The sequence below is a fragment of the Echeneis naucrates genome, chromosome 16 (genome assembly GCF_900963305.1).
Source record: "Echeneis naucrates chromosome 16, fEcheNa1.1, whole genome shotgun sequence".
NCBI classification, from domain to species: Eukaryota; Metazoa; Chordata; class Actinopteri; order Carangiformes; family Echeneidae; genus Echeneis; species Echeneis naucrates.
In genome coordinates, this window is record NC_042526.1 from 7438353 (window position 1) to 7452536 (window position 14184).

The 14184-nt window shown below is 43.3% G+C and overlaps 1 protein-coding gene across 5 annotated transcripts in view; it reads left to right on the top strand.

The window, feature by feature from the left end:
* Positions 1-14184, top strand: part of srgap1a (SLIT-ROBO Rho GTPase activating protein 1a) — a 73401-nt gene that overhangs the window by 53755 nt on the left and 5462 nt on the right. For 2 of the 5 annotated variants that reach the window (XM_029522331.1, XM_029522330.1), the window contains exons 12-20: positions 423-456; positions 1645-1705; positions 2377-2454; positions 2640-2774; positions 4228-4333; positions 4504-4728; positions 5966-6045; positions 10603-10783; positions 12586-12723. In XM_029522331.1, coding sequence (XP_029378191.1) covers positions 423-456; positions 1645-1705; positions 2377-2454; positions 2640-2774; positions 4228-4333; positions 4504-4728; positions 5966-6045; positions 10603-10783; positions 12586-12723 — 1038 coding nt within the window. Of the gene's footprint in view, positions 1-422; positions 457-1644; positions 1706-2376; positions 2455-2639; positions 2775-4227; positions 4334-4503; positions 4729-5965; positions 6046-10602; positions 10784-12585; positions 12724-14184 lie in introns of those variants that run through there. The other 3 variants (XM_029522329.1, XM_029522328.1, XM_029522332.1) reach the window with 2 other exon arrangements.

Here is a 14184-nt window from a genome sequence, read left to right on the forward strand (position 1 = left end):
ATAAATGTTTGTCTTCGTCAGCTCCCCTGACTCATTGCTGACCTGGCATCACTGAGCTGTTCTGGCAGAGATAGTCTCTCCGCCTCTGCCAGAGTGAGCGCAGAGGCTAGTGAAAGCAAGGGAATAAATGGCAGTCAGAGGAGCAGATGCCAGACTGATAAGGCATGCTGCCTCCCTCTCCTCCAGCCTCTACACTGCCTCTCACTGGTGGCTGCGTTCAGTCCGACCTGGTCCTGTCCAGTTCTCACTGTTTCCTTTGGGGGTTCGATGCCAGCACAGTGGAATGAGGGTGCACTCTTAGTTAAGGCTTTGGTGGGCAGCTGTCCTAATCTGGGTCTTGCTTTTCTCTCTCTCTCTCTCTCTCTCTTTCTCTCTCTCCATCTCTCTCTGTCATCTCTGGCTCTTGCAACATTTCTCTGTAGCCGTGGACGAAGGAACTCACACGCTCGACATCAGGTAGACACCTTAAAGCATCTTGGGGGAGCCCATGCTGCTTGCCTGCGCTCATTTTCTTTGTCTGTCTTTCCTTAACAGTGTTTTCACTTCAAATTGTGTTTGTCATTAAAGTTATGAGTGAATTCAGACAGACTGAGTTGAAGCCAATCAATAATACCTACAGACTTTGAGGAAAATTGTGTATCTAGTTAAAATTAGTTTTCCCTGGCCGCCATCCCCAGCCTCACTTATCCAGGGAAATAACATTACATAATCCTGCTGCCCAGACCGGTGCCTTAACCCCCACAGCTCCACACCAATGATAGATAGTCAATTTTGGCATGGGTGCTGTGTTTGGACCCATGCATTTACCCCTGGGGGCTGTAAACAGATCCACTGTGTCATTAAAGTCATGTGCTGAGTCACTGTCCAGCACTGAGCCACAGGAGCAGCTGGCGCCGACACAGAGCAAGAGCACAGTCCACATCTACCTACGTGAGAGGAATGTGTTTTCCCTGAAGGAAATGGTGCCCCCCCCCATCTCGTTCTGTACTGGGCTACATATTGAGTTTGTGGCTCTATAGATAAGCTCTTCTTAATTTAAACAGCATAGAAAGACAAAGTATATTTAGCTGCACTGGAGGCTGATATTTGCTAATCATTGCAATCAGTTTGGGATAAACAGGTAAATAGCTGGTGAAGTCAACTCAGTCCGTCTTAGTCAGATCTCAACACAATAATCTTCACCTTTTCTGCTATCCTCCAGACTTAACTGACACTGTGTGCATGTTGAAATATTTCTAACATTGTCTTGATGAGTTGCTATTGGAGCCCGACCAGTAATCTGCAAATAATCAGCACGCTCATGATTATAAAAGATATTCATTCATGGCTTTAGTTTATATGTTTGCAGATATGCAAAAGGACATTTTAGAGCATTCAGTGCATATGTAATTATTAATTTCATGCTTTTGTTTATTTACAGAACTTTTTAAGGAATTTCTTCTACAATTACACTTAAATTAGCTGTTATTGAAATATGAGTAAAGATGGAGGAATAAGTATAAAATCCATAATATCTACGTGTAAAATTGTCAGAAATTCTCAGAAATCCTGAATGGGTCGGGCTCTAAGTATTGTGCTTATAACAAAAGGGCAAACTCAACATCATCTGACATTTGGGTGTTTTTGTTTATCCTGCCTTCTAAGGACTCTGGTCAAGCTATCCCCCGTGTGGTGGAAAGCTGCATTCGCTACATAAATTTGTATGGTGAGTTGGTTGGTATTGGTCTGCATACACATTTTGGATACTTCAGTCAAGCAATCATGAATTGCTAATGAGATATATTTACATTTTATTTGACCTTTTAATCTTAACCAACCTGCTTTTTATGGATGTATTTAATGTTGATGAGAGGTGGCACACCTTTATAGTTTAGGGTGTGTACGAGGAAAATGCCAATTCCATCCTGTTTATAGCGGCGCAGTCCCCCCTAACCCTGACAACGTAATGTATCATGAGACAGATGGGCATTGCTTATTCCTGCACAATTTCTGAGTTAGAATATTGGTCTTAATACAGATCAAGAGAAATAAAGTTAACTCTAATCTTTAAAGATGTGACAGTGGAGAGCTGTAGTGAGCGTTTGCAGGGGGCTGCCAGCTGAAGATGTCCAAAGGGAAATCTAAAAGGAGACAAACAGCAGACTAATTATGCTCCTCCTGACCGTTGACCTCTCAGTAAGGCCTAATCCCAGCTGGGAGACACTTTAGTAAAGCTTGATTGTGGTCTCCCTGACTCATTAATTTTCTGTAATTAGAATAGTGCAGGGGCTTAAAGAGCAGGATGTGTTTTTTAGATCCAAATGAAAAGCTTTTCTTCACATCCCTCTCTTCAGTATTTTTCTCTCTTTCGCTCTTCCTCCCTCTGTGTGGGCACAGGGCTCCAACATCAAGGAATATTCCGTGTATCTGGATCCCAGCTGGAAGTCAATGACATCAAGAATTCATTCGAAAGAGGTACAATATGTTTGTTAAAACGCTAACAGCTGCACATTATCAAATGGATATAATGTGGCATATTCCATTAAATTCATATTAAGCCACTTTTTGAGTTTTAGTTAATCAGTTATATTTCACATGGAGCCGGGATGCTGTAATTTGTTACTCATGCTGTCTGACCTGGTGATCTGTCTATGTTTTAGGAAACGACCCTCTGACTGATGATGAGAACAATCACGACATCAACTCAGTGGCTGGCGTCCTCAAACTTTACTTCCGGGGTCTGGAAAATCCCCTTTTCCCTAAAGAGAGGTTCAGTGACCTGCTCTCGTGCATAAGTAAGAACACTCATTTTTATGCTGGTCTTGTTGATCATGACTGATTAACGCAATGTCTTTCTGTCGAAGTAATTAACATGAATTTTTTCAGTGTTACTAAATCACTTCCTCTCCTTCAGATTTAATTTTGGTCCTCACTGATAAATGAACCTGGTTTACTTTACTATTTAAAATACATCTCCCAAAACTTTGATGTTTTTTGTTTGTTTTTTTTTTTACAAGATTAAAAAAAAAAAAATCATATGAAAGCAGAATGGCTTTGACTCTGTGGTATTTGGATGAGGGCATGAGGTCTGTCATAAATTGAACAAAGCTGGTCATGCACACTTACAGGATGGTGGTCGAATGTTGAATGTCCACAGAACTAAGACACGCAAAAGTCCTTCCAAGAATAGTGTCATTGTCATGTGACCGGGTCAGTTCATGGACCACTCAGCTCTCTCTGTGTTGCTTTTAAAACACAACATGGTGGTGCTTTTTGACTACGTTGAAGTACAATGAAATATGCACAGAAGGAACGAGAGTCATCTGGACATATTGTGGGCTGTAAGAAACAAACGCACGTGGTGTTTGTTTCTTGGGAGCACTTTTACATATTTGTGCAGGATGAGTGATGGGGATTCCCTGGATGCATTCCCCAGCTCAACATGTCAGTTATTGCAGTGTGGGCTGAACGCCCAGCAGGCTCCATATTAGAAACCCTCTCCTTATTCCATATGGAGCTGCACAGACCTGCTACAAAATCACTGCTCTCACTTGAAAACAAAGCATTGTCTTACAACTCCAAATAGGTTTCAGTTTGGAATTTGCAATAGGGATGTTAAGTGCAGGTGTCGATGATATTTCAGTGTTCTCTGGGTAAATTCTTACTCCTGAAGTCTGGCAGAGCCTCCCAGTCCTGGTTTAGCTATTCATGAAAAATGAAGTACATCACATATATCCCAGAAGTCCAAATCCCAGATGGCACAGAGTAGCTGGAGGGTGACAGGACTATTTTTAGCAAGCCAGCACAGCTCCAGCTGAGCTGAATAAAAAAGGCTGCTTCGGGTGCCACAGTAGAACAAATGTGATGGTAGTGAAAGACAAAGGTTGGAATCCACAAGCATTTTAATGAAATGCAATATAAGAAGATTCTGAATCTTTTACCTCTGTATAAAGCTCTGATGACGATCAGTGATAAAGTTTGTTGCAAATGAGTCACTCTCATTAGTGCTCATTTCTCACAGGGTCACACAGTACTTCTAAGAAGTCATTGGGATAGCTTCAATATGCTCTTTATCTGGTAATAATCAATACATGGGCACTGTCCATTAAAAGTTGTATATGGAAAAGACTTCTTTGTCTGACGAGCATGGGCTCTGGATTCCTTTTCCAGAAGTGAAACTAAGTTTAATTTCATTTCACAAAATTTACAAGTATACCAAGATCATAAACCATACCCTGTTTTTTCTAGGAATAGAGAACCTGTATGACAGAGCTCTGTACATCCGCAAGATCCTCCTGACCATTCCCAGATCAGTCCTCATCGTCATGCGCTACCTCTTCGCCTTCCTCAACCAGTAAGTTTCCAGACACATAACAGTAAAGCCTTCCTTTATCCTAGTTTACAAGGGCTGTATCCTCTCAGTAAATCTCTCCCCTGGTCATGGGGATCCACTGTCATCTGATCATAACTGTTGGCCCTGTTTCTGTTCTCTTACCTCCCACCAACCTCCCCTTCCCTCTCCAGTTTGTCCCAGTACAGTGATGAGAACATGATGGACCCATACAACCTGGCCATATGCTTTGGCCCCACACTCATGCCCACACCAGACAGCCAGGACCAGGTCTCCTGCCAGGCCCATGTCAACGAGATCATCAAGACCATCATCATCCATCATGAGACCATCTTCCCTGATGCCAAAGAACTAGACGGACCCATTTATGAAAAGTGCATGGCTGGCGGAGACTATTGGTGAGGAATGAGAAAATAAAGAAAGTCCTTTCTGTATAAACATGACGTACAACCCGTGATTCATTACTGAGTGCAGCCTGTGAAGCTGTTGGGCCACCCTTATGCTGCTGTCTGGGGGTCAAATCTTAGGTTATGCAGGACAAAAAGGAAACACAGACAGCAGTCTGAGGTCATTTCATGCAGCTGCAGCACTTTCCTAAACGTAATGTAGGTTTGCGAGTGGGACAGACAATGGTTTTCTCATTGTTCCTTGCCACGAGTGGAACAGGGGCATTCAGCCAAACCTCCTTCATTTGGGACTCACTCAACATGTAGGTATGCGTCTACTCCCAACGCTACAGCTGTGTCAGTAGTATGTCACTGCCGTTAATATGAGCAATTACACACACCAATTAGCTTTCTGTGGGTAAAGAACATGACAAGGTAGAAAATTATTCAGGGCTGACTTTATACAGTGGACTGCTTTTTTTTTTTTTTGTGAGACAGGTTGAAGCAATCACTTTAATTACCCCCATCACCACAGCAGGAGGGGGGAAAAAGAGGTCACTTGGCAGGGAAACGATTATTGGGTGAATTGCAGCACACATTGGAGTCTGACAGATCAAACCAGAAGCTCTTTGCCAGCTCTGCATTTTTAAGCAGGGCTTATGACTTTCTTACTCTCTTTGCATGGCACTGTTTCTCCCTCTCACATCACCACAGTCTGGCAGAGATTTATTCAGGACTGGAACTCACCACCTGAAGCTCTGGGGTTCTCTTGGCCACCTCCATTTCTTGCAGTAGAGGAGGTGGCCAGTGACATGTTAGCATGGGAGGAGCATTCAGCTCCTGGCAGGGCTAATCTGCTGAGATGCGTGTGTGTCTGTTTGGCATTACTGCCAGCTTTCTCAGCACATTGCCAGAAGAAGAGATCATTTAGAAAAAGAGGCCCAACCTTTTCAGATAGAGGATCTAAACCTCTCACAGAACGCTGATAATGATGGTGGTCTGAACCTCTGTTAGGTCATAATAATTATAAAGGCCTCCCGTCTTTGTCATCTTAACTGAAATGAGATTTGATGAGAAAAATCCTTCTAACTGACTTCAGACAGGAATCCTTTTTTAGGAAATAAAAGAAATAGACTTGAAACTAAACAAAAGAAAAAAGATTCTGTGCTCTCGCCTGTTTTGAAACTGTCCCCAAACTCCCAACTCTTCACCGCTCTTAAGATTGATGGTTTGCATGGTGTCTCCACAGTGAGAGCCCCTACAGTGAGCATGGAGCGCTGGAGGAAGTAGACAATGAGGGCGGGACGGAAACGCACACCAGTGAGGATGGTGAGTGTGTATACAAACCTTCCAGCATGCATGACACACCATTCACAGAAACACCTTTTACACACGTATAATAAAACATATTAAGTGTTAAGTTCAATCCCTCACTGTCCCATCATATATTTTCTCCAAAAATCAAACCTTCCTTTGGCTCTGTGGCGTTGCGTGGGTTAAACCTGGATCTCTGCACTAATCCTTCCTTTCAGCCTGTTAAATGCAGTAACCTTGGAGGGCTCGGGAACTGAGCTCCCACTGATGGACAGCTTTTCATATTCTAATGCTGCTTTCCCCTTTGGGGCTTTTGGACATCTCCACATCCCCATTTACAAATTTCCATGGTGGTCTGCAACCACTGGCCCGGTCGGGACGGAAAGGTTTAGAACAATGGGTTAACATATTCAATTTCCTTCTCTTTTTTTTTCTCTTTTGATTACCTCCTGAAATATCTGCTATAGTAATTTGTAAAATAATAACTGTATGAAGTGTGTCGAGAGTGTCAAGTTGAAATCGCTTTTCAAAAATTATACATTCGATGTTTTTGCTCCATTAATTACATTTCCACATGTCTGGGAGAGATATGAAGAAATAAAAAAAAATTACTAGGTTTATGAGGACGCTCGAGGATATTATATACTTCTTCCAGACCTGGGTGGGATAAATTCAAGTTCTATGATCATACATGTGGGCTGAATGAAATGAATACCAGTCATTGTGGTCCAAATCAAATAGTTAGCCGAAACCAAAATATCACACAAGATCAGCCGTTGCTGTTTGACCTACAGGGAAACGCCATAAAAGCTCAGTTCATGAAGGAGTGATAAATATCCCTGCCAGAGAGCCGTCCAGATGTAGACAATGTGTAAAAAAAGAAAATCAGCCTATAGTTGAGCTAAGTCTTCATTTCATACCTTGGTAACAGACTTCCCTGAACCTGTTTCCATGGTGACAACAACTGCCCCAATCCTGTCTAATTTTCACACTCAGTGACAATTTTTAGGGGCTCCCGTCATCGTGCGTCATCCGTCTCCATAGACAGATTGGAAATGTGGTTGATCTCCTACACAAACATCTTATTACATCAGCCGTTTGTCATTCACACAGCCTGCAAATCATCATCATCATCTTCATCTTCATCTAAATGTCCTCTACAGCTAAAGAGGACGTTTGATTAGACAGGAAAACTTTAGCATGTGAGGGTTCCCACTGTAAAACACAGATGTCAGCTATCAACTCTTTGAGTAATTTAATGAAAACTATGTTTTCCAGAAATCCCTTGCTACCGTGGATTTTTTTCCTCCCAAAAGCAGACTGGGAGGATGTCCACACTGACTGAGTCCCGCCCTGTAGAGTCTTGTCAAGTTATGGTCATCAGTTATTTTTATTTATCCTGGTCATTTGGATTTCAGACGCAAAAGTAAAAAAACCTCTTTTCCTTTTTAATTACAGGCACTCAATTTTGCAGCCTGATGTATGGATATGTTTTTATTCTCAAAGTGCACTTGCCCTATTTGCCCTCTGAGAGAGAGGGGGAAGTGGCGACAGTGGGGAGTAAAAACTCACTCCATGTGTCGGTCTAAGTAGCAGCCTGGAAATCTCACCGTCTCAACAGCATGGCCCCCTGGAGTGTGACCGAGCCCATTCCCTCAGATTAGTGATCTGGATTGGCCAGAGTTACATACCAGGCAGACACAGGAAGAAAGCCGCAACAGTTGCAGATTATCAAGATATAAATTAGGTCCCGTTAGATATTTTATAAACCAGTTTGTGCCCTCATCCATCTATCTTTTACCGCTTTTCCGTTTCCGGGTTGTGGGGGGTGCTAGAGCCAATCCCAGCCAACGTTCCAGGCGAGGGCAGGGTACAACCTGGACAGGTCGGCGACAGACAGAGACGAACAACCATTCATTCAGACCTGCGGACAATTTAGAGTCACCAGATAACACAAACATGATGTCTTTGGACGGTGGGAGGAAACCCACGCAGGCACGGGGAGAACATGCAAACTCTGCCGCGCCAGGCCGGAAACCGGACCTTTGACCTTCTTATTGTGGGGCGCCACTATGCCGCCATGCTGCCCGTTTGTGCCCTCATGTTTTTGTTTAACATCTGAGTCACAGAATTACTCATTCAGTTTCCTGAAAAGACTTTGTTAACCCTCTGGATGAAAACTATTTTTAAGCTATAATTTTTAACCTTCCCCTAAATTTCCCAATCAGAACCAAGAGCACTGCTGAGCAGGGGAGGTGAAAGTTCATTTCTGGCCTTCTTGAATTTCGAAAATCTGTTGCAACTGGAGAAGCTGTTTTTCTCTCTTTCTTATTGTAGGACACTTTTTTTCTGCCTTCTTGGTTTCTGGGGAAACCTTTAGAGCAAGGATAAGTGTTATGAAAGTACCTTCTAGTGTTCAGAAAATCAGAAAACGTCACACCATCTTGTGTGCATCTTTAAGTCAATCATCCACACCATATTGTTTTCACACTAGATTAAAGCAACAGTATTATTACAAAATGAGGAGCCCAAACTGGGGCAATATAGAGCCATGCATTTGTCTCAGTATCTTATTTCCTCCCACAGCCAACATACATGACAGTCTCATGGACCGTGGCTGTCATGCAGGGAGATGAACTGCCTGTTTTCAGAGTGGCACTTCTCGCAAATCATCAATACATTGATGTTCTATCTGCTGGTAAATTGGCTACAAGGTCAGAAGCCAACTAACTGGCATATTGATTATATATTACTTTACAGAAGTACAGCACAATGTCCTTGTTGCCGAGTCCCCCAGTAGGCATACTGTATATATTGGCTTGCACAAGTCAAATGACTGTCCATTTTTCTGCAAAGGAATCATTATAAATTTCTGAGTAGAAATTCAAGTGTAACCCACTTAAATCTTTTCCACGCCTGCCCCATTTGTCTGCAAGCTCTTAAGATGAATGTTTGTCTTTAAATAAATGTGTATAGCCACTGATATATTTATCCTAGATATGTCTCTGAACAGACTTGTACCCTGTTTTCGTGTATAAATGTGGATGTATAGCAGCATCCACGCTGAGTCTGCTCTGCTGGCTCATGTAAGAAATCTGACAGTTTGTATTTCTTACACCACAGGCCTCCAGCTCTCATGGCTCAACATTTCTTTAAATCTAGTCACAATGTGAGCATGTGAGTGTGTGTGTGTGTGTAACCCCGGGTGGTTGAGTCTGAAGTGATTCTCTGTTATAATTGCACAACATGACAGAGGGGGATCCTTTCCCGCAGTGAGATTTGTTTTGGTAACCCGCTGCTTTCAGCCACAGCCACGTCACTGCAGTGTTAGCATGTGTGCGCGCGCCTTCAGCAGGAATGTTACACAAACATTTATAGACGTAAAGCAGGATGGATGAATAGTTCAACTGAGGCAAAGAAAATGAAGAGAAATTCCCCTGACTGATAAAGGGTGCTGTCAACTTTAACAACCTCGTCCACTGCAGTGCAGCCCAATTAATTTAGACAGTGTATTCCTGTCTGTCACCTTTCATTGGAGTCACATTACATCCAGCCCAATCCTGACAGCCCGCTGATGCAAGGAAGCTGACGAGCTAAAGGCAGGAGGGGGGAAAAAAGGCTAGAAATTGAAGATGTTGAGAAGGAGACTGAGGGAAATAAAGAAACCGCCGCTCTGCTCAGAGTCACAGCTGTATTTTCTCTCTCACGTGTACTGTCTGCACATTTAAGAATTACGTTCAAGCTCCTGTGAAAAATATGTTATGATAGCTTTTCACGTCCAATGCAAACCTCATTTACTCTTATCTACCAGCATAGGTGTAGAGAGGCTGTGTTCTGGTGAGCCTACGTCTGTCCAGGGACCCCCATCTGACTTAAAGTGAGGGGGGAGGAGGGCAGGGGCAGCAGTGAGGGAGGAATAAAGAAGCTATTTTTAGACCTGTGTTGCTGTAGTGCATGCGTATTGGCTTGGAGACTTGTACCTTTTTGAATAGTCGACTCAAGGTACCTGATCTTCAGTTTATCAGGAGTACATCTGAAGAAACAAATTGTGATCTCGTGTGACTGTAAGCGCTCATTCCGCCACTCTTTAGTATTGTATGTAATAACTGCTCTTTCTCATGTCACTGATCCAGGGCTGTATTTGTACAGTTATTGAGTTGTTATACACCCGATCTGACGATCCCCGCAGTAACTGACATGCCCCTGAGTCATATAGATCGCCTCTCACCAGCATCTATAAATATCCTGCTAAAGCTCCTCGGGGCTTGTTGTGGCCCGGCCTGCTGTTGTAGAGCTGGGTTACTATTGACTACAACTGAAATAACTAACTGGCTTAGCACACTTTGAACTCCATGTGTAGAGCGTGTGCATCCACGTGTAGGAACACGTTAGTATTTGACTGTCCTGCCTCAGAGCCAGCATGAATCTAACTGACGTATTGTCCATCAAGATTAAGCTTTTTATTTCATACTGCTGCACTGTTTGTATCAACGATTGAAATGCCTGACACGTTCTTGATGTCTTTGCCCTGTCTGACATACCTGGCCTGTCTCATCCTCTTTCCGTTGACAGAGGGCGAGCCCATTGAAGCCATCGCCAAGTTTGACTACGTTGGGCGCTCTTCCCGAGAGCTGTCCTTCAAGAAGGGTGCCTCCCTGCTGCTGTACCAACGGGCTTCTGAAGACTGGTGGGAGGGACGGCACAATGGCATTGATGGCCTGGTGCCACATCAGTATATCGTGGTCCAGGACATGTGAGTGTTTTTATATGTAAAACAATACAGATACATCTATCAAGCATCAAGTAAATGATATGAATTTTTACCCGTTTTAGATGTGACTCAAAAGAGCCAGATCGTGCACAGAGCTTGCTTTCATAGTGAATACTAACCAGCCAGGTGACCTCTAATGTTGGTTACTCTAGGCTGTTTTTAAATGAACAGTTTGACATTTTCAAACATTTTTTATTTTATTCTTTTTTTTACTTTTTTCCCGATGACTGACACCGCTCTACTGTCGGCAGCAATCAGCAGCTAGTTAGCTTAGCTTGGTTTGACTCTGCCCAAAGCTAACAAAATGCAGCTATTATCACCTCTAAAGTTCTCAAAGTGCTATTTAATGGTCCTGTTTGTTTAATGGACACAAAAACCAAAGTGTACAAAACACCAGCTGTCGTACTGGGAGGTATGTGCCAGGCTATTTCTTAGCAGACAGTTTCCCAGCAACCAGCAGACGGTTTCTAATTATTTCGCCAAATGATGGATTATTCCTTTTAAGGTGTAGAAAATACATTTCAAAACATGAACAAAAAAAGATTTAATGTCATACTGCACTGAGAAAATCAGCCAACTCCAGGCAGTGAAACTATCTGCTTCAGGCTGTGGTTTAAATAATAATCCTGCAGGTCACCTGAGGTCCACGGCAGTTCAACAACATACTTGTCCCTGTCGACTCTGCGGGACAAGATGCCACTGGGCATCAGTCAACGGGGGTCCTGCAGACAGGACTTTCAGCCATGTCGGGCCTGCCCACCTCTTTTGTCCCGTTCTCCTTAACCAGCCTTCTGTCACTGTGTCTGACTCTCAACTCTAACAAGCATACACTGTGTCATGGCGACTGTCTAATGAACTGGATTCACTGTCCCGTCAGGATGGGCATAAAGTCCCTTGCTAGCTGGCCAACTAAATGGCCGTTTTGAATGCCTTCCCCTCTTTCCCCTCCTCATCTTTTTCCCTGCTGCTGTCCCGTCGGTGTACTTCTATCAATAATTCACCAGGAGGGGCACTGCTGATGGGCTGTCTCTTAGTTAATGAAAGAACAGGGGAATTTACAGCTGTACGGTTTGTCCACGAGTGTAGTAACATCCTGCTCTCTGCTCAAACAGAACAGGCTGAGGAGTGTAGGACTGCAAAGGGTTGAGCTCCCCCTTGTCTCATAAAAGCCTAGAATAAAGCGCAGACACAGACGAATGACAGAGCACTTTACTGCAGGACGTCTCCTCTCAGGACTCAACTGTCTGTCTTTTGATGTCTGTAGATTTGTTTACTGCTGCCTCTGCTTTGGAGAAGCTCTGTCTGTGTTTATTGATGTGGTATAATAAGCGTGTCCACAGAGACACACTTTTCAGCTAATACTCATGATCAGCTCAGTAGTTCTGCCACCTGACTGACCACCAACTGCACCTACTATCCAGTTACACACCTCACTGAAAATCATACAGCTGGCTTGTGTGTGTGTGAGAGTCTGGGTGTGTGTGCAAGTGGTGTGTGCGTTTCACCACTCCAGTGCATCGCCAGAATACTGAGGCCTGGGAATATGACTCATCGGACTCTGTGGACCTTGGGGGAGAGAGAGAGGGAGACATGCTGACACACAGGAAACTGATATGAAATCCTTTCATCATGGAATAGGGCAAATATAAAAGAACCTCGATTTGCAGTTTTGTTTTGTTTTGTTTTTTTCTTTTCTTATTTTTTGAGGGGGGGTGGTGGTGGTTTGTCTGTCACTTCCTCTTGCTATTTCTATGTCTCAGTGTCACTCTGTCTCTTTGTCCCAGCGACGACAACTTCTCAGACACTCTGAGTCAGAAGGCTGACAGTGAAGCCAGCAGCGGCCACGCTGGAGAGGATAAATGTTCCGGAAAAGACATCAGCTCGCCCACCCACACCAGGATCTCAGAGGCCTTCATCACCAGGTTGTTTTTCAAACTGCTTTATAACTGCCGTACGTTGCACTGCAACAAATATTGTAAGCAATTTCATTTTGTATAAAACTGACAAGAGTTTGAAATTCACTTGATCAAACCGCTGGTTTTCTGTAGCACAGCAGCAGTGATCTGTTTAGAAAGGGAAAGCTGGCATTAGTAATGCATACTACTAAAAGTGACTTTAATGGCCTGAATACTTAAAGGTGAGAACTGTACGTCTCAGTACATGACAAGAAATAGTCAAAATTTCCCCAAACTTCAAACTCCTATCTCCTACTTTACTATCACTGTGTTAATTAATGTCAGCGCTCCTCTCGTCATACTTACTAATGTACTGAATAACCACAACACTTTTTGAACTTAACATCTTAGTCTAATTAGAGTGAGCCAGCAGTCTGGCTGCATGTCTGCATCTTGAGTGGTGCAACATCCCAGACGTATAATGAGCTACAGGTGTGAATGCAGCCAAACCTCCCAGATACTTACAGAATAGATAAACTTTTTACTGACACTTACATGGATGCACATAGATATACATGCTACATAATCACAAACTCAAAAGAGAGCAAAGTTTGATGCCATTTCTTCAGTTTCTATGAAGCAGGAAAGCATTGTAGAAGAGAAACTCAGTCATTCTGTATCCTCAGCCCACCTCTCTCAGCTTCACTGCCATAGGAGGTATAAACTGCTCACACACTGATCAGGCGGTTCACATTGTAAAGCATGAGTAATAAATGCCTGCTTCACATTGGTGCCTAGTCATCAGCAAGTCATACTGGAATAGACACGCACTGGGCAAACAGCACACACACAGAGGACACACACATATCCGATCACACCTCCATCTTTTTGCCGCTCGTGTGTCGGTATTGCGTCTCCTGCTCTTCTTTACCAGCAGAAATACAGCAGTGGAGCAAGTGACCTTGAAATGCCTCTCACCAGCTCTTGCCATATGCATTAACAGATGCTGTTTTATTCAAAGCCACGCTCGCTGCCTGTACTTCACTGTTAAAATGTTGATGATTCACACTAGAGGCAATATTTACACCACTGCAGGTATTTGTGTACGGATGCAGAACATGTCTGAGTGAATCATCTTTTTCCACAAATGTCTTAACGAATCTCCGCTACAACACTACCTGTCACCAGCTCGCTGGTTAGCCCTCTCTCTTCCTCTCCAGTCTACCCCCACCCAGCTCACTTCTTTTCTTTCATTCAAACAATCCCCATATGTGTTGAATCATTCATATCCTGAGCTTTATTTAGATTCTTTCCTGTCCTGATGTTTTCAGTCAACAGTGCTCTCACCAAACAGACCTAGTTTGGCATCTCAATCATAGAAAGTCAGTGAACACCACATTTCTATGTGTTTGTTTTAGTACCATGAAGTATAATAGTTAGACCGCTCTCTGCTTTGACTGGTGGATAGTCATATGATTAACATCATTA